At 42.7% G+C, this 25,680-nt stretch overlaps 1 protein-coding gene across 1 annotated transcript in view; it reads right to left on the bottom strand.

Moving 5' to 3' along the window:
* The window catches only part of LOC144330821 (uncharacterized), a 30,181-nt gene extending 5,271 nt beyond the window's left edge, over positions 1 to 24,910 (bottom strand). Inside the window, exon 1 of the mRNA XM_077943874.1 lies at positions 24,764 to 24,910. Coding sequence (XP_077800000.1) covers positions 24,764 to 24,767 — 4 coding nt within the window. The 5' untranslated portion in view covers positions 24,768 to 24,910. The remainder of the gene's footprint in view (positions 1 to 24,763) is intronic.
* Positions 24,911 to 25,680: the final 770 nt, after the last annotated feature.

The following is a 25,680-nucleotide window of genomic DNA, read 5'->3' as shown; positions in this document are numbered from 1 at the left end:
ACTGCGTAGAATAGTGCCCAATGAAACTTCTAGTCTGTCTTGAACTCCACAAACAGGTTCAGAGGACACCATTATTTCAAAACATCAAAGCAAGATCAGAGTGCCTACACTAGGGAAAGAATAAGTCATTCCCCACCCCTGCCCCGTGCAATCAGTTCGATGCTGGCATATGACTGCTGTCTCTTAATGGTCCAGAGAACATGTCTCTGACTTCCTGCCAAAAGGACGCATACTGAATGTTTTTCTGAGAATGGCTGTGACTTGTGAGGAGCTGTTCTATGCACACACTGCCTCCTGATTCATCTAGCAACCAGTAGCACGTGCCAAGAAGGGAAAAGGCTCACAAGAGTTGGAAATACAGTCTGTTGCCTTGGGATAGTGTTTCTGGACAAAACATTCTAGGGAAATAAGAAATTTCATCCTAGCTGATCCACAATTCTATTACATAACTGAAGGTCACACCTGGTGCTAAGTTAAATATTTGTCACTAAAGATATTTCCATTTGGCAAACAAAATATTGTGGGATTATGCTGTTCCCTCTTTCTGGAATGTGCTTGTGTGCTGTATCTTCAAGGAGGCCATTTGGTGATAATCCCAAATCCCTAGCCTTTAACCAGCCACCTATGGCTGCCTCTACAGACTCCCAAGAGAGCTACACAGAGGACAGTCCTGGCAAATGAGCGCTGTTTATTACACTGTTTTTATAAACCCCACTGCTAAGCTTGTCTGGATCACTTCAAAGGCAGAAAGACATGTAGAAAGACAAACCCAACAAAAATGGTGTGATTCAAGACCTAAATCAAAGTAACTAAGCTGCAACTCAAGGCGTTCCTGAGATTTGGGGTTATAGGAGGAGAGCTCGAAGTTGGTCACTGTCACCACAAAAGTTCTAATGCCCTTTTCCCATTTCATGAACTTCTACTCATCCTATGAACACCTATTTAAATGCCTCTTCCTTTCTGAATTTTCCTTGACCATAACCCCATCCAAGAAAAAAAGAGTTGTTCCCTCAGTTTTGATCCTATAACAATTTGTGTTCGTGTTTGATCACTTTGCCAGGGCTTATTGTGGTGATCTGTTTATATGGCCCTCTTCCCAGACTGCCAAAGGTATATGTTTCTTACTCCTCTTTTTATCTCCAGTGCCTGGCCAAGTGCCTGGCATTGGGAGGTGTTTAGTGTATTGTTCCGAAGACCAAGTGTTTTGGCACCGGAAATAAGACACCAGGTTATGCAGTGTGTGCACTGCACAAACATGCCTGGCTGAGGGAGCAAGAGGGGCTGGTGTGGGCTGGTGTGGGATTGTCTCTGCTCAGAGGAAGGGCAGCCTTTCTCTTCACACAGAGAGGCATGTGCCTGCAGGGCTGCCTCAGCCCAGAAGGGGACCTTCTCATTTACAACAAGGCACCATATAGGCTTGCAGTCTTAGCGACTGAAAGAGCAAATCAGACTCAGCAAGTTTAAGAAGGGCAGAATATGAAGAAAATACAAAATTGAAAGGAATATTTCCCCTTGTGAAGGGTTTCCACTATTCGTTTAATAGTCAAGCCTTACAGTTATCTGATTTTAAGGAACCTATCGTCAGCTATGAAAAAGAGAAACTTGAATGCATCATGCTTTTTGGGTAGTTTCCTTATCCTCAATTACCTTTGTTTTTTGGAGATGGAGCTTCACTCTTGTCACCCAGGCTGGAGTGCAATGGCGTGATCTCAGCTCAGTGCAACCTCTGCCTCCCAGGTTCAAGCAATTCTCCTGCCTCAGCCTCCCAAGTAGCTGGGATTACAGGCACCCACCACCACACCCAGCTAATTTTTGTATTTTTAGTAGAGATGGGGTTTCACCATGTTGGCCAGGCTGGTCTCAAACTCCTGATCTCAGGCGATCCTCCCGCCTCGGCCTCCCAAAGTACTGGGATTACAGGCATGAGCCTCCATGCTGCCCGGCCCTCAATTACCATTTTTTAAAAAAATATAGAATTGTACAATTTTGGATTTGAAAGAAAGTCATCTATCAATTCAATGGTTTTTGAGCATTTAGTACTAGTTACACACTTAGTATGGAAGGGGCACTAGAAACGAACAAAATTAGCCAATGTCAAATACCTATTAGGTGGCAGATTTTTCATTTGCTAAAAGGATACCTACACACTATTCTCTCAGAAACAAGAAGAGGCAAAGTGGTCACTATGTTATGCAATTGCAGTTTTATTCGTTTCACTCTTTGGTTTCCACTATGATCTTATATTGCCAATTTTTCAATACCATAGCTGTCATTTCTTTAGGTTTTTTTTTCTCTGTTCACACCTAATGGACCATCAGCCATTCTGGGGCATACCTGCTAAATGTTCCAGAGATTTAATGCACACAAAATCACAGGTAGGAAGAGGAAGATTGATGACCCCTACATAAGACACAGACAAGACTTGTCATAGTTGTCACATGGGTATGGTGGGTTGTTTCTGCACAAGTTGTTTCTAATTAGAATAAATAACTAAAGTTTGAAAATACTATCATTTGCTTTGTGTATATATTAGAGATGAGGAGGGGTGCAGTGGCTCATGCCTGTAATCCCAGCACTTTGGGAGGCCAAGGCAGGCAGATCACTTGAGGCCAGGAGTTTGAGACCAGCCTGGCCAACATGGCAGAACCCCGTCTCTACTAAAAATACAAAAATTAACTGGGCATGGTGGTGCACACCTATAGTCCCAGCTACTTAGGAGGCTGAGGCAGGAGAACTACTTGAACCTGGGAGGTGGAGGTTGCAATGATCCAGATCATGCCATCACACTCCAGCCAGGGCCTCAGAGCGAGACTCTGTCTCTAAAAAAACAAAACAAAACAAAACAAAACAAAACCATATATATATATATGAGATTACTTCAGGTTATCCTGGGGATAATGTCATTTTCAACATGGGAGAGAAAAGGGTGGAGTTACAGCTATGTACCAGAAACCACAAATATCTTGTCTATGCCATAGCCCCTAAGTCAAGTACCCAGGGAATATAGCATATCTGTGAACATCACCCCATCACCCATTGTGTGTATTGTAGGGGGAAGTGGTTAGGAGCCTAAAGGCATATGATGTAATTTCTTCTTTCTTCATCTTGTCCTGTTCCTTCTCTTTCTCATTTCTCTTTTGGCACCTGCATTGGGTTGCTGTCCACTAATGTACCAAGATCAGTTCAATCAGTTCAATACAATTTGTGTTTAATGGGCATCTTTATGCTTGTGTTTTTATCCCAATGTCTGGGTTGCAAACCCTTTCTTCCCACCCCCACCTGTCTTCTCAGATGTTTTCCTGTCTGTCCCCACAAAACAGATTGGGAGCACCTTGAGGAAAGGGAACAAGACTTAAGCTTATTTGTATTTATCCCCTGACTTTATAGTCTAGTGAGTAGTTGCTCAAACATTTTTCTGATATGAAAGTTAATGGATGAATGAATAGGAGGTACTGGGAGGTAAAAAGAAACCCTCACTGTATTGGTGATATTTTATTTATTTAAAAATTCTAAAAAAAAAAAAAAATTCTAAAGCAGGCCAGGTGTGGTAGCTCACACCTGTAATCACAGCACTGGGGGAGGCCAAGGCGGGAGGATTGCTTGAACCCAGGAGTTCAAGACCAGCCTGGGCAACATAGGGAGACCCCATCTCTACAAAAAAAAAAAAAAAGCAAAGCATGGTGATGCATACCTGGGGTCCCAGATACTCAAAGGCTGAGTTGGGAGGATCTTTCAAGCCCTGGAGGTTAAGACAGCAATGAGCCATGATCACTGCACCCAGCCTGGGTGACAGAGTGACCCTCTGTCTCAGAAAAAAAAAATTCTGAAGCAAACATGTCAAATTATTAAAATTGTCTAAATCAGGATGGCAGACATATGAATATACATTATCTTATTTTCCATATTTTTCATGTTTGGAAACTTCTGTAATACTGAAAAACCAAGATAAGCAGTGGAGGTGATAGCAGTATGACAAAATGTCTTTCTTCAAAGGATGTCATCATTTAATTAGGGACTTGTTCCAAGGCACATGATTGCAGAAGTCTGTTGGATTGTACAGTTTTCGGAGTTGACTAGCTAGATGTCAGAACAACAACAAAAAAACCCCACAGTAAATAACTCTGAAACTAGAAAAGCAGGAGTTGACACTACCTATCCAATTTGTAGGGTATCCTAGGAATCAGCAGATAAACCCTTTTGTTATTTTCTAATACACACCCAGCCTCTATGAAATATTATCAGGAAAAACTGGATAGAACTAGACAACCAGCTACTGGCTAGTTAAACACCTAAGGGTTGGTAGAAGGTCTGTGGACATTTATGGCAAAATACGTTTGCCTCTTTAAGTCAGATTTACTCTTCCTCTTTATCCTATTTTCTACCTGGAGGGCTGAACTGTATGGACCACATGGATGGATGCTCGTGACTTCTGGCTTCTAATTGCGTTCATATAGAATCAAAGACAGGGAGGGAGAGATGAAGGAAAGGAAAGTCAGGTTGCTTAATCCCCTTGTTCCCTTCCTATAAGGTTGTCTCCATGACTCTACATGACTCCACATGCCTCTGTATGACCCCTCACTTCAGTCTCCTCATCCCATTGTGCCTACAGCTCATTAAGAAGCACCAGATGGGTGGGGCGTGGTGGCACACACCTGTAGTCCCAGCACTTTGGGAGGCCACGGCAGGCAGATCAACTGAGCTGAGGAGTTTGAGGCCAGCCTGGAAACATGGTGAAACCCGTGGCCACACACACAAACACAAAAATTAGCTGGGCATGGCGGTGTACACCTGTGGTCCTACCTACTCGGGAGGCTGAGGCAAGAGAATTACTTGAGCCCAGAAGCTTGAGGCCACAGTGAGCCATGATTGTGCTGCTGCACTCCAGCCTGGGCAACAGAGCAAGACCTTGTCTCAAAAAAAAAAAAAAAAAAAAAAAAGAGGAAGAGGAGGAGGAGGAGGAAGCACCAGATGCCTGCATACATAGACCTGTGAAAATAGTCCCTTTGTATATAAAGCACCCCAAATTATTTTTTTCTGTCTCCTGTCGGGACTCTGATTGATGAAGGACTTGGACCATGACGTTCAAGTTTTGTTTTTTGTTTTTCGTGTTTTTGAGATGGAGTCTGGCTCTGTCGCCAGGCTGGTGTGCAATGGCACAATCTCAGCTCACTGCAACCTCCACCTCCCGGGTTCAAGTGATTCTCCTGCCTCAGCCTCCCAAGTAGCTGGGACTACAGGCATGCACTACCATGCCCAGCTGATTTTTGTATTTTTAGTAGAGACAGAGTTTCACCATGTTGGCCAGGATGCTCTCAATCTCTTGACCTTGTGATATGCTCGCCTCAGCCTCCCAAAGTGCTAGGATTACAGGCATGAGCCATCGCGCCTGGCCAAATGTTCAAGTTTTAACTGCTCACCAGTAGTTAGGACCCAGGTCTCCATCCTTCACTTAGCAGATGCCAGAAGAGAACTTCCGAGAATTAACTTTAAATGTGAAATTCCTGTCTACACATGGTGTCTCCAGCTCTTTCTAACTCATTTCATCCTCTTTTTCTTACCATGAAGTTATAAAAACAGAAATGTTAAAAGATTGCAAAGCAATTGAAGACATATTGTCAACATGAAATAAGTATATAATCATCCTTTAATAAATTCTACCTTTTGAACACTTTTATCACTTTGTGATCTTCATATATTAATACACTAATATATGTAAGGCACAATCACAGGGGAGAATCTAAACATTCAGTCTACCAGGTAATGATGAAAAGATGATGTATATGATTTAGTTCACTTGAAATATTATGGACGTCAATAAACAATGGAAATGGTAAGCATCTGGGATAACAGTGGGCCTGGCCAGGAATGTCTGGTGATATCTTAAGCTCTTTAAAGCCTTTGCCTGTGTCAGTTCCTCTGCCTGGGATATTCTTCCTCTCTTTCTCACTCTTGATCTGGCTAATTTCTATTTATCCCTCACCACTCTTCTTAAATGTCACAAGTTCAAGTAAGTCCCCGATCCCAGTCTAAATCAGCTCCGCACTTCCTACTAATTTTTCTGATAGAACCCAGTTCTTTTCCTTCTTGATACTTATCACTATATAAAAGTATGTATTGTAGGCCGGGCGCGGTGGCTCAAGCCTGTAATCCCAGCACTTTGGGAGGCTGAGATGGGCGGATCACAAGGTCAGGAGATCGAGACCATCCTGGCTAACACGGTGAAACCCCGTCTCTACTAAAAAATACAAAAAACTAGCCAGGCGCGGTGGCGGGCGCCTGTAGTCCCAGCTACTTGGGAGGCTGAGGCAGGAGAATGGCGTAAACCCGGGAGGCGGAGCTTGCAGTGAGCTGAGATCCGGCCACTGCACTCCAGCCTGGGCGACAGAGCGAGACTCCGTCTCAACAAAAAAATAAAATAAATAAATAAATAAATAAATAAATAAATAAATAAAAGTATGTATTGTATGTTCATTGCCAAATGTCCATCTCACTCTTGAGGAAGGGAACCAAGTTTGTTTGGTTCTTCTACTATATTTGCAATTTCCAACACAGTACCTATCAATATTAATGGTTATCAAATAAGCGAATGCTCAAAGTTCTTAGAAGGAAGAACCATCGCATTTATGAATTATAACTCCATTTATACTATTGCTGTCAAAGGTGAATTATCTGCTTGTCCTAAGTTTAAAAGTGTGCCTCAGTTAGAACTATTAGGTATTGTTCCCTGGGTAAATTAAAACAAATGTATTTACATATCTACTGTAGATTTGAATTTTATGTCATATTTTGTTCCAGGAAGCCAGAAGTCCAGCCAATACCTTGTCATAAATAGTCTTTTCTTTAAAAAGTCCTTTCTTAAAGTTACAAATGATTAACTTTGTAATTAGATACAGTAGGGGATGCCTGCTGTTTGGGCTGCCCAGCTTCCTTTCCTCCTTATTTAGGTTATAAAACCAAGAACCCCTGTGTATGGCCTCTCAGGTTGTACACTGCACAACTCCAGGAGGTCCCAAACAGATGGACTATAAAATGGATTAGAGTCTGGAGCTGTGCAACACCACCTTGACAGAACTCTTTTCTTTTGGTAAATGCTCATCCACCCAGACAGTCCAGCCTGTGGGTCTGCTCTCTTTCCACAGTAGTAGACATGATCCAGGCCAGCCAATTGGAGTATTATCTCTAGAAATTATCATTGATTACTGCAGGTGTCGGCACATGACCTGAGGAAGTCAACCAGCACTTTGAGGGGGATTATATAGATGGTGAAGAAGACAGAACATTGCCTGATACTTCCTACACTGAGAAGCATGAAACTCTAGAGCTGGTGGGGGTTCTTTTGCTGCAATACTGTAAGAGCCTGCCTGCAAATGAAGTCAACAGAGAAAAAGCAGAGCTGAAGAAGAATAAAAGGAGACAGATTCTTGACAATATGGGTTGATCCCCAAATTCTAGCTGTGCCTAAAGTATTCATAGGCTTGTTGTTGGTTATGTGAGCTAGTAAATTCTTTCCCTTGCTTGGGAGAGTTTGAGTTGGATCTTTGTCACTTGCAACCCAAGAGTCCTGGCTAACTCAGATGCACAAGCAAAACCATAAACCAGGAACTTGGAACTTATTTTCTGCTTAACCGAAAACTGAATTCTCTACTTGTGACAATGGGGGTGTCACTTCTCTGCTCACAACCCTCCAGTACCTTCTCATCTTACCAGAGAAAAGGCCAGATGTCCACACATGGCCACAGGTCCCAACATGGTCTAGCCTGTCCCCTCCCTTTTCCCCCCACTTTGTTCATTATACATCAGGTATCCTGACTTGGTGTTCCTTACACACGCCAAGCATGCTCCCACCAGAGGGCCTTCCTTCGCATGTGCTGTTCCCTCTACCTAATGTATGCGACTCACAGTGAACTGTTTGACCCAATTCAGGTATGTGTTCACATGTCAACTTTCCTCACCCCCCATCTAAAATCTTCCTTTCCCTCTCTGTATTAGTCCCATAGGGCTACAATAATAAAGCACCACAAACTGAGTGTCTTGAACAACAGAAATTTGTTGTCTCACAGTTCTGGTGGCGAGAAGTCTGAGATCAGGTTGTCAGCTGAGTTGTTTTGTTCAGCAGGCTACGAGGAAGAATCTGTGCTGTGCCTCTCTGCTAGCTTCTGGTGGTTTGGTGACGGTCTTCAGTGTTCCTTGGCTTGCAGAAGCATTGCCCTGATCTCTGCCTTTTTCTTTACATGGCATTCTCCCTGTGTGCATGTCTGTGTCCAGATTTCCCTATTGTATAAGGACACTAGTCATCTGAGATTAGGGTCCATCCTAGTGCTCTCGTTTTGACCTGATCATCTTCAAAGAACCTCTTTCCAAATAATATCACATTCCCAGTACTGGAGGTTGGAATTTGGTGGGGGGAACACAATTCATCTTGTAGCCCCCCACTTATGCTGCCCTATTTTTTTCTTTGCAGTATATATCACCATCTGATATATTATATACTTATGTTTTTACTAGCTTAATGTCACTCTTCCCCCAGACTAGGATGTAAGTTCCAGGAACACATGGATGTCATGTTACACCCACAGCACTTAAAACAGTGCCTAGTATATGGAGGTATGCAATCAATATCTGTTAAGTGAGTGAATACTAAACAGGGAAATAGGCTCTCCGATTTTAAGATACTAAAATTTGAAACTTCTTTTTGCATAATCAACTATTTGAAGAAAGTAAGACTTCTCAGATGTCATTTATGTATCTATTTAGAGTTTAAAGGCACAGTGGTGATCAATGCAAAATCTCCATCTGGGTGCAGTAGCTCACACCTGCAATCCCAGAACTTTGGGAGGCCATGGTGGGAGGATCCCTTAAGGCTATGAGTTTAAGACTAGCCTGGACAGCATAGCAGCCCCCTGTCTCACAAAAAATAATTTTAAAACATTAGCCAGGTGTGGTGGTGTGCACCTGTACTTCCTAGCTACTCAGGAGGCTGAAGTCGGGGGATCATTTGAGCCCAGGAGTTTGAGGCTGCAGTGAGCTATGATGGTAGCTCACTACACTATAGTTTGGGTTGGAGAGCAAGACCCTGTCTCTAGAAAAAAAAAGGAGAAGAAGAAAAAGAAACAACATCTCTATCACAAACTTACAAGTACCAATCTTTTGAAAAGAGAAGAGTAGAAAGAAACATTCTGAGGAAGAATGGAATTTGGGAGTGGTAGGTTGATAAGGGACATGCGAGAAGAGATAGAAGTTGAATGAGGTTAAAAGAGGTCAAACTCTGGCAAAACTAAAAGTACTGATCTTTTCTCTCACTTAATAATGACAGTATGCCAGTAACCTTCTATGGAGTTACATTATTTTTATTACCCATTAAAAAGGGGTTTTTTTGTTGTTTTTTTTGAGACAGTGTCTTACTCTGTTGCCCAGGCAGGAATGCAGTGGTGTGATCATAACTCATTGCAGCCTCTACCTCTTGTGCTCAAGCAATTTTCCCACCTCCCAAGTAGCTGGGACCACAGGCATGTACCACCATACCTGGCTTATTTATTTATTTATTTTTTGTAGAGACACAGTCTTTACAGCACTTGCTGTTGCCTCCCAAAGTGCTGGGATTACAGGCATGAGCCACTGTAACCAGCCTAAAGGTACTTTTAATGAGAAAACAAATTTAGCCTTCAAATATTAGAAGTGCCCCATCTGACATTTATTGAGATGTATTATCTGTGTGTAACTTTATCAGGTTATCTGTCTTTCCTCTGATCCTCTAACTGGAATATGAGCTGAGGGGCAGGGGACTGTGTCCCTGCTAGCCTACAGATAGTCAAAAGACAAATGGTAAATTAAATGAGCATATACACACAGAAAAGAGTTAAGAGCCCTCACTTACATAAGGGTTTTACAAAGCAGTAAGAAGATAAATGATCCAGTGGATCAAAGGAAGTACACATGCTATAAGCATATAAAACAGTGCTCAATCTTGCCAGTAGCCAGGGAAATGCAAATTAAAATAAAAACAAAATGGAATTTTTACCTATCTGCAGTTGAAAAGATTGATGACTTTCAGGCCAGTAATGTGTAGGTAATCAGAAACACACTTTTGAGGATGAGTCAGTATGTGGAACTATATATTCAAATTCAAAATACACTTACCCTTTGACCTGAAAATTCCATGTTTAGGAACCTATCCTATGGAAAAGACAGTCTTCATAATGATGCATATCCATAAGGCTCCAGAATTTCAGTACAGGAAAGAGATAGGCATGCCCATTTGGTTTTAAACAAATACTCAGAAATATAAGATACTTCTTATACTTCTGAGTTTATAGAGTAAAATTTCTTCTTTGTACAGAATTAACTATTAATTAAACATCCCTATCAACACTTATCAAATGTCAACTAGAGGCAAGGGGTGGTGTCTGAATCTCTAATATTCTATTTTAGGAGTTAAGTCATGAATATTGAATGAAGTAACTCTTTAGCTTCTATACCACTCCTACCCTAAACCCAAATCTGATCTGTGTAAAACTTTAAGCCCCAAAAGTGAGCTTAGAAGGTGAGAGGTCAAAAGAGTGTACCCCAGGAGGGCACCCCCTGCATCTAGGGCAGTAACATTCTCATCTTCAGCTCTCAAATGTCACTGTCTGTTCTCACCATGCCCAGTTATTTCCCTCTGAAATAAAAGGGGAAAGTGCCACGTAAAGAATTTCCCACAACCATTTTATCAGATTAAGGGACTGACATGTTCATATCCAGGGAAAATACTCTTTGAAGATGACTGTCCACTGGGAAAGAAGGATTATTTCGATTGTGCTAAATTGCTCTGCATAACAAAGTGAGAGGAACCTAGACTTGTCTCTTTGGGAAAGGGAGAAGGTGAGGGGCAGGGAAATGGATAAGACTTGAAGATTTTTGAGAATGAAAGGTAGCGACTCCTCCAGAAATGTAGTAAAAGTGTGGCTAGCACGTGTCACTGAAGGCCCTGGCGCTTCTCTGATACTCCCACGACACATGGAGCCCAGCTGGAAGCAGCGTGGCTGGTGACGGGTGGCCCGTAGCAGTGATGGAGGCAGGCAGTAGACAAGGGCATAGACATTTCCGCCGCACAGAAGACTCTTTTAATGTACTATCTGTGCTCAGGGCTCTCCTGGCTTTGCCACAGTCTTCGTCAAGTCTGATTGGGTCCGCTGGCTCCTCCTGCCCAAGCCTGCTTCCTTCCCCTTCGTCTTGGCAGACTTTACTTCCCCACAAAATCTTTTCCACCCCTACCCTGTCTCAGCATCTGCTTCCCAGAGAGCCCAACCAGCACCACTAGAGACCTCTCATTTGAAACTGCTGAAGTTTAACACTAGTGGGATTTTTTTTTTTAAGAGTCTGAAAGGAACTATTTATCATATTCAAGTGTGGAAATTAAAACTGAATAGCTGCCAGTTGTTTTCTGCAGCATAGTCACTATTTAACTTAGTTGATGACTGACTTTGTCTTAATGAACAATCACAAATTCTCTCAGGAACATAATCCTTTTCTTTTTTGCTCTTAAAGAGAAAGAAAAGGAAAAAAAAACATAAATATTGCTACAGCACTTTCTAACTTTTATGAACAATAGATTCCAATTTTAAAATTAGAAAAGATCTTGACATTTATTCTGATTAAAGCCTAACAGCACATGTCCATAGAGCCCTTGAAAATCGTGGTCTGGGCCAGGTGCAGTGGCTCACACCTGTAATCCCAGTACTTTGGGAGTCTGAGGCCTCCTCCACTTGAGGTCAGGAGTTCGAGACCAGGCTGGCCAACATGGCAAAACCCCATCTCTAGTAAAACTACAAAAATTAGCCAGGCATGGCAGCACACTCCTGTACTCCCAGCTACTGGTAAGGCTGAGGCAGGAGAATTGCTTGAACTCGGGAGGCAGAGGTTACAGTGAGCTGAGATGGAGCCACTGCACTCCAGCCCAGGTGACAGAGTGAAACTCCATCTCAAAAAAAAAAAAAAAAGAAAAAGCACAACTAAGCTTTTTGTGTTTGTTTTCAGAAAAGCAGCATCCCTCACATAGGGCCACTTGGCACTTGACCTTCCCAAACTGTGCTGGGGAATTTTGCAATCACATTAATTTGATACAGTGTACTTGGGGGAGGGCATTCTGTATTTTGTTAAGAAGAAAAAATACTTTAAAAATGTGTAACTGTTAAACAATAATCATTACTTCTTTAATAAACTTTTAAACATATGAAGGAGGAAACTGACATTCAAACGAGTATTTTGTGTGATCGATAGAGGAATATATTTGTAAATTCCCTTTATTCTCTAAATACTCCTTTCTCTGCCCTCTTTTGAGATCTCTGCTGAAATTACATCTCTGCTTGGCTTTTTCTCCTTTACAAAAAGGAGAAGCTCAACTTTCTATCCAGACTGCTTAACCTTCATTAATCTACTTTCTGTCCGGGCTGGCCTGGAGCAGATGAGGTTATGTGAGATTTCTCAGCCTCTTAGGAAGACCATGGCCCCTAAACCCTCTCTGTTGCTGTTATGGGAATCTCTTCAGTGACATCCACCCTCTCTCCCATAACCCACTGACCCAGATGGCTGAGGATCTAAATACAAGTATATCTGGTTTCTATCAACACCATGGAACAGCCAATTTGTCTACACAAAAGGGTAGTTTCAGCTACAAATTACATGCAGATGGCTGAGCATCTCTTCTGTGACTAAAGTTGAAACGGTATTTTCAAATCAAAGGCAATTATGTGAGTGAGTGATATTTGCTTACGTATGGATGGATATATGTATTATGTGCTGGCTGACAGTGGCAGTGTCTGTGTTCACAAGTGTGGAGTTCAGGATATTTCCACATCTATAAATTTTTTTTATTTTTTGTTTTTTATTTTTTTAGAGATAGGGTCTTGCTCTGTGGCCCAGGCTGGAATGCAGTGGTGTGATCACGGCTCACTGCAGCCTCAACCCCCTGAGCACAAGCGATCCTCCCACCTTAGCCTCCCAAGTAGCTGGAACTACAGGCATGTGCCACCAAGCCAGGCTAATTTTTTTTTCTTTTTTTGTAGAGATGGGATCTCCCTATATTGCTCAGGCTGGTCTGAAACTCCAGGTCTCAACTGATCCTCCCACTTCAGCCTCCCAAAGTGCTATGACTATAGGCGTGAGCCACCATGCCCAGCCCATATCTACAAATACAAATTTGTAAATGTATTACAAAATTGTAATGAAATGTACATGAAATGAAATGTCAGTGAAAATTGTTTTTCAGTTTAAATATTAAAACAAATAGTTTAGCCAGGCACAGTGGTTCATGCCTGTAATCCCAGCACTTTGGGAGGCTGAGGCGGGCAGATCACCTGAGGTCAGGAGTTCAAGACCAGCCTGGCCAACATTGTGAAACCCTGTCTCTACTAAAAATACAAAGAAATTACCTGGGCGTAGTGGGATGTACTTGTAATCCTAGCTACTCGAGAGGCTGAGTCAGAAGAATCGTTTGAACCCAGGAGGCGGAGGTTGCAGTGAGTCAAGATTGTGCCACTGCACTCCAACCTGGGCAACAAGAGCAAAAACCCCATCTCAAAAAAACAGTTTAAATGGGTATTAACTAATAATATTAATTACTGTTTTTAGTACTAGCTCTGGATAGAATTCCTTTGTAAGGAGCTTGTGACCTAAACAAGACATATCAAACCGACACGAATAAAAATTAGCTAAGGAAAAGCTAGGCTTTACCATTTCGGGGAGAGACTGATCTTAGACTCTGCCCTTTGCTGCACTTACCCAAGCTGGGATTATTCAGAGTTTTTCTTTATACAGTTGAAATGGGTAAGAGTTGATGATGATCATCTTTAATTCATTACATATTATTAAATAATAATGTGCTTTCCCCAAATCAACTAAATATTCTTGGCTTGTGGTAAGGGAGAGGAGGAGGATGAGTGAGCACAGAGCTGAAAGCCATCTGGCCTGTTCTTTTAGGATTTAGGCTTTTAACACTGTCTCCAGGGGAAGTTACACAAAGATACTTTGGTAGAATTGAAAGAAGACACTCTCCTTCCAAGTTTAAAATTGAGATCCAAGGCTGGATGCAGTGGCTTATGCCTGTAATCCCAGCATTTTGAGAGGCCAAAGCAGGAGGATTGCTTGAGATCAGGAGCTCGAAGTCAGCCTGGGCAACATAGTGAGACCCCGTCTCTACCAAAAATTCAAAAATTAGCTGTGCGTGGTGGTGTGTGCCTGTAGTGCCAGCTACTTGGGAGGCTGAGGTGGGAGAATGGCTCGAGCCTAGGAGGCAGAGTTTGCAGTGAGCCTAGATCAAACTACTCCAGCCTGGGCAACAGAGGAGACCCTGACTTAAATAAATAAATTCATAAAATTGAGATCCATGACTAAACTACATGATCTTTAGTATACCACAGATGTAAAAAAAAAAAAAAAAAAAAAAAAAAACCAGAGCCTCACACTGTTGCCCACGCTGGAGTGCAGTGGCGTGGTCATGGCTCACTATAGCCTCAACTTCCCAGGCTCAAGTGATCCTCCTACCTCAGCCTCCCAAGTAGCTGGGACTACAGGCATGTACCACTATGCCCGGCTATTTTTTGTATTTTTTGTAGAAATGGGGTCTCACTATGTTTCCCAGGCTAGTCTTGACTCCTGAGCTCAAGTGATCTTCCTGCCTTGGTCTCCCAAAGTATTGGGATTATAAGCATGAGTCATGGTGCCTGGCCCATGGATTTTTGAAAGTAAATATTTTAACTATCTTCTTATTGGCACAACTATGTTGTGCTGTAAATTTTTGTTTGTTTGTTTTACAGGCATTAGTTTGTTAAAATGTAAACACTTGAAACCACAATTTTTAAAACCTTATTTTATCATTTAAAAAAATGTTAATATACAAGGAGCCTCATAAAAAAGAAGGCAGCTTGGGTCTCTCTCAGCCTTTGAGAAGCTCTGAAATCAACTGGTTAGAGTGCAAATATTTCCATGAGGTAGTAGGAGCGTTTTTGTATAAGCCAAAGGAACTACAGTATAAGAAACCTGGAAAGAAGGAAATGATAAGTTAAGAATAAGTTGTATGTTTGAAATGAAAACTCAGTGTATGCTTTTTTGTTGCCTTTATATTAGATTGTATGGACTCCAAGAAGTCTTTCGGTCTTACTCTCCCAACATGTTAATGCATACTTAAAATATACAATATTGCACCTTTAAAGCATGCTTTTTTTTTTGAGACAAGTCTGGTTCTGTTACCCAGGATGGAGTGCAGTGGCATGATCTCGGTTCATTGCAACCTCCTCCGCCTCCTGGGCTCAAGCCATCCTCCCACCTCAGCCTCCTGAGTAGCTGGGAATGCAGGCGTGCACCACCACACCCAGCTAGTTTTTGTATTTTTTGTAGAGACAGAGTTTCGCCATGTTGCCAGGCTGTTCTCGAACTCGTTAGCTCAAGCGATCCACCCGCCTCAGCCTCCCAAAGTGCTAGGGTTACAGGTTTGAACCACTGTGCCTGGCCTGAAGCATGCTTTCTTTATCTGAAGTTACTAGCTTGCCTTGGTAAATTTACAACAATAGCATCTCTGTGACGTTGTAAATGTTCAACCAGAGTAAACTACATGATGATGAACAAGTGTTCTTGGACACCAAGTCCTGGAGTCTAAAAATAAAACCTGATACACAGAGATTCTTTGAAAGATAAGTCTTACAGAGATGTCTTTTTTTCTTTTTTCTTTTCTTTTCTTTCTTTTTTTTTTTTTTTTTTTTGAGATGGAGTCTTGCTCTTGTTGCCTAGACTGGAGTGCAGTGGCATGATCTTGGCTCACTGCTACCTCCGCCTCCCAGGTTCAAGCAATTCTACTGCCTCAGCCTCCCGAGTAGCTGGGATTACAGGCACCCACCATCACGCCCGGCTAATTTTTACATTTTTATTTATTTATTTATTTATTTATTTATTTTTGAGACAGAGTCTCGCTCTGCTGCCCAGGCTGGAGTGCAGTGGCCGGATCTCAGCTCACTGCAAGCTCCGCCTCCCGGGTTCACACCATTCTCCTGCCTCAACTTCCCGAGTAGCTGGGACTACAGGCGCCTGCCACGTCACCCGGCTAGTTTTTTGTATTTTTTAGTAGAGACAGGGTTTCACCGTGTTAGCCAGGATGGTCTCGATCTCCTGACCTCGTGATCCGCCCACCTCGGCCTCCCAAAGTGCTGGGATTACAGGCTTGAGCCACTGCGCCCGGCCTAATTTTTACATTTTTAGTAGAGACGGGGTTTCACCATGTTGGCCAGGCTGGTCTTGAACTCCTGACCTCAAGTGATCTGCCCACCTTGGCCTCCCAAAGTGCTGGGATTACAGGCGTGAGCCACCGCGCCCAGCCTTACAGAGATATCTTAAAGAGAAAGGAGCGACAACAGAAACAATAGGAAAGTCAACTCTCACAAGTTAGAAGGGAAAATTAATTCTGGGTGTAGGTCAATAGAGGTCATCATTTGAATTAAAAATGTCTTGAAAGGGAAGTTCTTCCTCTCTTCTGCCCAGTTCCTGGAATGGCATTGCCTCTTAGGGAAGCATGCGTAGTTACTCAGCAAAACCATTTTGGTCCCTCTTAACAGACTAAAATATGAAGCCAGCTGTCCAGCTGGGATGGAGACATTCTATCTTTGAGACCAAAAGGAATTGGTCTAATTAAAGGCATTTAGAGAAGGATAGGGGAGAAAAGATACAAAGGGCACCAAAGGTGGAAGAGAGCTTAAGTCTGAATTCCATCTCTGCTACAGAGTTCATGTATTCCTAACAGTCTCATTCAAGTGCTTAAAACAAAGGCACAACAAAAGGATGCGGGCTCATAATAATAATAATAATAAATAATAAATATATTATTTATTTAATATATTTGTTATATATTATATTAATATATTATGTGTGTGTATATATATATTTTAAAAGACCAGTCCTCCCCTGAGGAGCTCAGAGTTCTAAAGTAAAATCCAATCTGTTGAATAATGATGGCACAAGTTGTAAATTTCTAGGATTCCACAAAATGGAGGGTTGAAGGAAGGTAAAAAAATCTGCTGTGGTATTCCAGGAAGGGGTGTAAGAGACACAGGTAACCAATGGCTTGTGTCATGGTAATAAGAAATGTACTTCAAAGAAACCCTTATGAACGGTTCCTGATGCCCTTCGGTCTCTGTGTCACATCTCAAGATACCTAGCTTGGTGGGGGTCTCTCTCAGAGTGACTGTATGTTCGGCTTATATCATCTCGGTTACTCCTGACAGCAACGCTATGAGTTGGAGATTTTTTCTCCCATTTATGAAGAAGGAAACTGACCTCAAAGAAAAGTGTCAAGTCATTTACTCAAGATTGGATGGGAAAGTTGGGATTTTAGATCAGTCTGACCCTAAAAATCCTGCTATTTATTTACTTATTTATTTATTATTTATCTATTTATTTATTTTAGAGATGGAGTCTTGCTCTGTCGCCCAGGCTGGAGTGCAGTGGCACTATCTTGGCTCACTGCAAGCTCCGCCTCCCAGGTTCATGCCATTCTCCTGCCTCAGCCTCCCGAGTAGCTGGGACTACAGGTGCCCGCCACCATACCCCGCTAATTTTTTTTGTATTTTTAGTAGAGACGGGTTTCACTGTGTTAGCCAGGATGGTCTTGATCTCCTTACCTCGTGATCCGCCCGCCTCGGCCTCCCAAAGTGCTGGGATTACAGGCGTGAGCCACCAAGCCCGGCCAAAATCCTGCTATTTCTTTTTTTTTTTTTTTTTGAGATGGACTTGCTCTGTCGCCCAGGCTGGAGTGCAGTGGCCGGATCTCAGCTCACTGCAAGCTCCGCCTCCTGGGTTTACGCCATTGTCCTGCCTCAGCCTCCCGAGTAGCTGGGATTACAGGCGCCCGCCACCTCGCCCGGCTAGTTTTTTGTATTTTTAGTAGAGACGGGGTTTCACCATGTTAGCCAGGATGGTCTCGATCTCCTGACCTTGTGATCCGCCCGTCTCAGCCTCCCAAAGTGCTGGGATTACAGGCTTGAGCCACCGCGCCCGGCCAATCCTGCTATTTCTATACTGTCATTCTGTGTCATTGTTACCAACTTTAATCACTACTTGCACGTTAACCTGACTCCCCTCTTACTTGAGCCTACACACTTGAACCTCAGAATTATCTTTGACCCTTCCAATAAACCATTTCAGCAATATTTATTGAGTACCTACTAAGAACTATCTATTGAGGATAAAGAATGAATGAAATACAATTCCTGCCCTCACAGAACAGACAGATCATGTGGGGAATCAGTTGCTAAATCTCGTAAGGTTCACTTATTATACATCTATCCTCACTTCTCTTTTCTGACTGTGTTTCCCTGGTGCAAGCCCTCACTACCTTCGTTTGTCTCTGTTATTAGTCAGGATCACAGAAGAACTAATTACAGACTTGTGGGTAGAGTTAAGAATTCAAAAAAGTGGGCCGGGTGTGGTGGCTCACACCTGTACCACATAGAGGAAGTACCACATAGAGGAACCACTACCACATAGAGGAAGTCCAATTGTAAAGGGAGAAAAAAGAGGAGACCTTTGGGAGGCCAAGGCAGGAGGATTGCTTCAGCCCAGGAGCGAAAGACCAGCCTGGGCAACACAGCAAGACTCCATTTCTACAAAATATAAAAAATTAGCTGGGCATGGTGTCATGCACTTGTAGTCCCAGTTATTTGGTAGGCTGAGGTGGGAGGCTTGAGCCCAGGAGGTTGAGGCTACAGTGAGCTGTGATTGGGCCACTGCAGTCCAGCTTGGGTGACAGAGCAAGACCCTGTCTCAAAAAAAAAAAAAAAAAGTAATAGTGAGACACCCAGAAAATACTAGCAGTGGGAAACCATGGCCATGCCACGGGCCAAAGTGCTCCTGGAGCCCATAGTGAGCTGGAGACGTGCAAAAGCTGGTGCCCTTAGGAGTTATAGTCATGAAAGGAGGCAGCTCAGAAACTCAGCTTCTCTCTCCTCTTGCCGTCTGATCAGCTGGCATCCTCCTCTGCTCAAACTCAATCAGAAGTCCCCCAGCCAGGAAGCCAGGTCTGCAGAGGTCAGCCTCTTCAGGCAGAGAAGTCAGGGAATGGATCAGGCAACGTAGATGGAAAACAACCAACAATCTCTCAACTCGTTCCTCAACAAATACACACGGAACGTGTAGCCTGTGACAGGCACAGTGGCTACAGTGGCAAGCAGAATAGAGCTCCTTCTTTCCTTTCTGGAGGTTACAGCTTGGAGGAGACCACTGGAAGAAACCCAATAAAGCACTAATTATCCGTTTAGACAGCATGAATGTAATTAATGCCAGTGAATTGCACACTTAAAAATGGTTAAAATCACAAATTTTATGTTCTATGTATTTTACCACAATAAAAAACTCAGTAGCTAGAGAGTTTGGAAGGAAGCAAGAGAGTGTGGCATTGAGGAAGCCCAGGGAAAAGAATTTTGCAGGAGAAAGGAGCTAAGGATGTTAAGAAAGGTGAACAAGAACTCCTTAGCCAGAACTCGCCAATGGAAAGATGGTAGTGAAGCCAGACATAAAGCGGTGAAGGGTAAGAGAAAGAAGAAAAAATGTGGCTGAGTTTCTGTTATGACAAGTCCTACCCAGTAGGGCCCTGAAATGGCATTTTAGACTTGTCTCTAAATTCTCCTCTGTCTCCTTTTGCTCCTCTCAGTATACCTACTCAGTGCTGAGCCAGATTGGACCACAAATAGCTCCATTGCTTTCCTGTCTCTGTGTCCTTACTTATATATTATCTTATCCCAGGAACGCCCTCTCCATGACATAAGTCACTCCTTTATCGGTGTTCTGATGGCACTTAATACATATCTCTATTAGAGCCTTTGTCATATTTTATTGTAATTTTTTGTTTTCCTTCAGAGGGACTCTTCTGCTCATCTGCCCAACATCTCTTCCTCCACGGCCCCGCCTTCCTTTGGTATCAGGTGCACCCTGTAGTTAGAGAATTGCCCCTCCTTCATTCACTGTGGATCTGCTATGGCTTCTGAATACGACTCCAGGGCCCTCTGGCTATAACTGTAGGCACATGACCCAAGCCAGGCCTACAAGCATCTCTTCTCAGGGTCCTATACATGAAAGGTGAAAAGATCTCTCTTTCTTTGGTTCTAACAGCTGAGATGATGTATGCCAGAAGTTGTCTGTGGCCAATTTCCACACAATGCCTTCAAACCACTACCACATAGAGGAAGTCCAATTGTAAAGGGAGAAAAAAGAGGAGACCTAAGCAACAATCACATTATTTGAGTTCCCGGATCCACTTATGCCTGACACCACCTCCCCTCCTGGACTTGTCAATTGTATGTGCCAACCAGGTGCCTTTTATGCTTAAGCCAGCAGGGTCTCGACAAATACATGTGTTGTATTCCCTACTAGTCTCTAAGTACTCTATGGTTGCAGAGACTTTGCATCCCAGCACCTAGCATAACAGGTACTCAATAATGTTAAGTAACGGTTGAAATCTTAACAGTCATCTAGATCCAATTCAAATTTCATTTACTAAAGAAAGTTTTACTGAACCCTCAAACAAGATCACTCAAATGTCTGTGATTCCTGGTAGCACTTTATAGATTCTGCTTCTTATTTTAATTGTTTGTGTTCTTGGGCCTCTCTCCCTATCAAATGATACATAAGTTGGATGCAAGGCTTAAGTCTGCATAGTAGGTGTTCACTAAAAGTTAACTGCTCTAAATTGAACTTGTATGTGTTAGTTTTTGTACAGAGGAAAAAAACAGACAGGTGAGACTCATTTCTGCTCTTGAGGGCTCGTAGCATGTGTTCAACAAATAATGTTGTGACTTGCCTTGGCCTGAATAGAAAATGAATAATAGAGAAGAAAGAAAGTAACATATATATTCTTTATGGAGAAACAAAGCTCTAGATTGACAGCAAAAGATATTTTTATCAGGAAGTGTCCAAAGAATGGGGAACAAGATCAGAAACATTTTATAAGTAGATCAGGAACCAAATATTCTGGAAATATAAAACCACTCATAAATAAAGTCAGAGGCAGCATTCCACTGAACATAATTTAACAACTACCATAAAAGTCACTAAATCTTTTTTTTTCATTGTCTTCAAACTTCTTTCCAACTAAATAAGTGCAGGTTAATTTGATCCTCTGTGTGTCTAATCCTGGGTGAACACAATGGCTGTAAAATGTTCTGCTTCTCCAAAGAATGTTCCATGAAGCTTACAATGTTCTAGCTGTTGTAGCTCTCTGTTAAATATGGTGGAGAACTTTGTTCAACTTGGAGGACCCCAAGGCTCCTCACATAGAAATCTGCAATCTATAGATGCTCTGGGAATATCTGTGAATGACTCAAACCAAATGTTTTCCTCCAATGCATGATTGTATCCAACTTCCCCACACTATTTCCTCTTTAGCCTGCTTCAGAGGTTTAAGAGTCCAGCCCTGGACAGCCACATTGAAGCAGAAGTTTATGCAAGAATCCAGAAATCTTAGTCTAGTTTTTGGATAATCTTGGGGGGATTGAGGCAAAAAATACCTGGGCAAAAAATACCAAAAGTGATGATACCATCTTAGCAGTAATGGCATTGTTCAATATCCTCAGTCACCTGGAAGCTTTCCTGTTGCAATTAACATATGGACAGGCCAATTTGTTGGCCTCTAAGCAGAATGTCATTGAAATATAGCATTGTCAAGGTGAGGCACCAAAGGTTCAGGGCCTGGTGCTCAACTCTTCTGGATTCAACTAACTATCTCGAGGTGGGGATGATGAAGCTCTGGGAAGCAGAGTCACACTCCTCCAAAAGATTTCCCAGGGGGTAGAAATTCAAACAGAAATTCAGTCCTTCTGTTCTAATAAAATAAATACAGAACTTTATCCACAAAAAGATAAGGAGGGCCAGGCACAGTGGCTCACTCCTGTAATCCCAGCACTGTGGGAGGCCAAGTGGGGAGGATCACTTGAGTTCAGGAGTTCAAGACCAACCTGGGCAACATAGCGAGACCTCGACCCTACTAAAAAGTTTTTAAAAATTAGCCACACATGGTGGTGCTCCTGGAGTCCCAGTTACTCTGGAGGCTGAGATGGGAAGATCACTTGGGCCTGGGAAATCAAGACTACGGTGAGCCATGATTGTGTCACTGTACTCCACCCTGGGAGACAGAGCGAGACTCCGTCTCAAAAAAAAAAAAAAAAAAAGTAAAGGGGAAGGGGAAGCAATTTGGAGACAGGGCCTCACTCTGTTGCCCAAGCTGGAGTGCAGTGGCGTAATCTTGGCTTGTTGCAACCTCTGCCTCATGGGTTCAAGCCATTCTTGTGCCTCAGCCTCCCTAAGTAGCTGGGAGTACAGATGTGTGCCTCCACCCCTGAACAATTTTTGTAATTTTAGTAGTGACAGGGTTTCACCATGTTGGCCAGGCTGGTCTCCAGCTCCTCACCTCAAGCGATCTGACTGCCTCAGCCTCTCAAAGTGCTGAGATTACAGGTATGAGCCACCACACCCAGCCTGAATTGTTGGTTTTTTTTTTTTTTGCTTACTATGTTACAGTTTTTTACATAGTTTGAAATTTTTTTACAGTAAGCATATTTTACTTTTAGATTAAAATATGCATTTTTGCATATCTCATCTGATTCTAATAAAAAGATTAGAATATGCATTTTTAATTATTGCAAATAATTCATTTAGGACACTAATTTTTGGTTCTATGAGGGTAGGGGCCAAGTTTCGTTTTCCCTTCCCACTGTATCTCTAGCATGTATCATAGTGTCTAAGACATTGTAGCTGCTGAATAAGTATTTCTGAATGAATGTTCAAATAGGCTTTCATTTTTTATTTTTTATTTTTATTATTTTTTTTTTTATTGAGATGGGATCTTGCTCTGTCGCCCAGGCTGGAGGTGCAGTGACGCGATCTTGGCTCACTGCAAGCTCCGCCTCCCAGATTCACGCCATTCTCCTGCCTCAGCCTCCTGAGTAGCTGGGACTACAGGCGCCCGCCACCACGCCTGGCTAATTTTTTATATTTTTAGTAGAGACGGGGTTTCACCATGTTGGCCAGGATGGTGTTGATCTCCTGACCTCGTGATACAGGGTTTCATTCCCGTCACCCAGGCTGGAGTGCAATGGTACAGTCTCGGGTCATTGCAACCTCTGCCTCCCAGACTCAAGTGATTCTCCTGCCTTAGCCTCCAGAGTAGCTGCGACTATAGGTATGCACCACCACACCCAGCTAATTATTGTATTTTTTGTAGAGACAGGGTTTCGGCATGTTGCCCAGGCTGGTCTTGAATTCCTGAGCTTAAGTGATCCATCTACCTCAGCCTCTCAAAGTTCTGGTATTACCGTGCCCAGCTAAGCTTCTTTAAAAAAACAACAACAACAACAAATATATATATATAGAGAGAGAGAGAGCCAGGTCTCACTATGTTGTCCAGGTTGATCTCCAATGCCTGGCCTCAAGTGATCCTCCCCCATCGGCCTGTCAAAGTGCTGGGATTACAGGTATGAGCCACCACATCTGGCCCCCAAATAAGCTTCTTGATTCCTGTCAATATCTTCTAATTCAAAAAGTGGTCATGGTCATATAAATCAGCAAGAGGCTGACTAGGTTATAGAATATTAGTGTCTGTAGACACAATGTAGTCCAAAATTTTTCAACTCACAGATAGCGCCTATTAGTAGTTTGCAAAATCAAGGTAGAAAGTTATGACTAGCATTTTAAAAAATAAGTAGAATGGGCCCAGTGTGGTGGCTCACGCCTGTAATCCCAGCACTTTGGGAGACCGAGGCAGGTGGATCACCTAAGGTCAGGAGTTCGAGACCAGCCTGGCCAATATGGCAAAACCCTGTCTCTACTGAAAATATAAAAATTAGCTGGGTATGATGGCATGCACCTGTAAACCCAGCTACTTCGGAGGCTGAGACAGGAGAATTGCTCGAACCCAGGAGGTGGAGGTTGCAGTGAGCCAAGATGGCACCACTGCACTCCAGCCTGGGTAACAGAGCAAGATTCCATCTCAAAAAAAAAAAAAAGAAGAAGCCAGGCGTGGTGGCTCATGCCTGTAATCCCAACACTTTAGGAGGCCAAGGTGGGCAGATCACGAGGTCAAGAGACCGAGACCATCCTGGCCAACATGATGAAACCCCATCTCTACTAAAAACACAAAAATTAGCTGGGCGTGGTGGCACGCACCTGTAGTCCCAGCTACTTGGGAAGCTGAGGCAGGAGAATCGCTTGAACCAGGGAGGTGGAGGTTGCAGTGAGCCAAGATCGTGCCACTGCACTCCAGCCTAGTGACAGAGTGAGACTCTGTCTCCAAAAAAAAAAAGTAGAATGAAATTTAGTAGAAAAATACTGGAGTACGTTTAATAAGGGTATTGTTTTATGACATTTTGTGTCTGTTTTACACACACACAAACACACATATACATTGTGTGGCGGTGTAAAATATATTTCTTAACTGGATTGTGGTCAAGAAGTCTGAAAACCACTGATCTAATTTCTCTCTCTCACACACACACACACACACACACACACACACACACACACATCCTGCTCGCCAACCATAACAAACCCAACCAAACCTTCAATTCCCCAAAACACCCTGCTGTTTTATAATCTATAAGACTTGGCATTTATTGCTTCCTTTACCAGGAATAAACTTGCCTTCCTTTTCTACCTGCAAGTCCCTGGTTTACCCTTCAAGATGCTGCTCAAGCAGCATCTGAACAAAGCCAGACTCCCTCCTGTGTGCATCCACCTCCCCTTCCACTTGACTTACTCATAGCACTGTGCACTGGGCAGCAGCCGCTTCCAAAGGTGTCTGCCTCTTCTACTCATGTGGGCTTCTGAGAGCAGGGGCTCTGTGGTCCTCACCTTGATGTTGCTAGGGCCCCACACCATGTCTGTAGCACTCAATACATGATTGCTAAATAATTACAGGGAAAAGCTCTTAGAAAGAACAAGGCAGCTCTTTACGTAATGAAATAGAATGGCACCCAACTTTCAGTAGTAGGTGGGGAAAAAAAGTTACCATACAGTATCCTTAACATGCTGTCATTGCGTGTGTGTGTGTGTGTGTGTGTGTGTGTGTGTGCATTTGATTGCAGAGAATAACTTTAGAAGAATACAAAGGAAACGGGTAACAATGGTTGTCCTCTGGGGACAAGGATAGAAGGGAGACTAATATTTCACTGAATGCCTCTTGATTTTTGTGCTTTGTGCACGGGTCATCCGTCATTAAAATTAATTAATAAATATTCCTCCAAAATATTTTATATGCAAAGAATATAAGAAAGACAAGATTTATGCCTTCCAAATATTCCTTAATATAGAAAGGCATAATTGTTTTTCTCAAGTAATTTTTTAAAAAGAGTATTTTCTGTGAAGCTTAAGGTAAATCTAGTCTTTCTCTGATTGACAGCAAGGAGAAGCTGCATTCCCTGTAACTCAAGAGCAGCCCAGGTGTAAGAGGGAGATGAGATTAAACAGCATATCATTTTCTAAGGAATAAGAAAACTTCAATCTTTATGGAAAACCGCAGATCTTCAGGGAGGTCTGACTAATGAACACTCAGTAGCTGTCAAAGAAGGCAATTGTAACAAAGGACAATCTAAGCTAATTTTGTAACTGTTTAGAGAACAACGTTCTTCCGCCAGACCTCTGGCTAGGCTCTCCAAATTCCTCACCTCATTAAAA

The sequence above is a fragment of the Macaca mulatta genome, chromosome 8 (assembly GCF_049350105.2).
Source record: "Macaca mulatta isolate MMU2019108-1 chromosome 8, T2T-MMU8v2.0, whole genome shotgun sequence".
NCBI classification, from domain to species: domain Eukaryota; kingdom Metazoa; phylum Chordata; class Mammalia; order Primates; family Cercopithecidae; genus Macaca; species Macaca mulatta.
The sequence above is the reverse complement of the archived record's forward strand: the minus strand, read 5'-3'. Positions and strand labels throughout refer to the sequence as shown.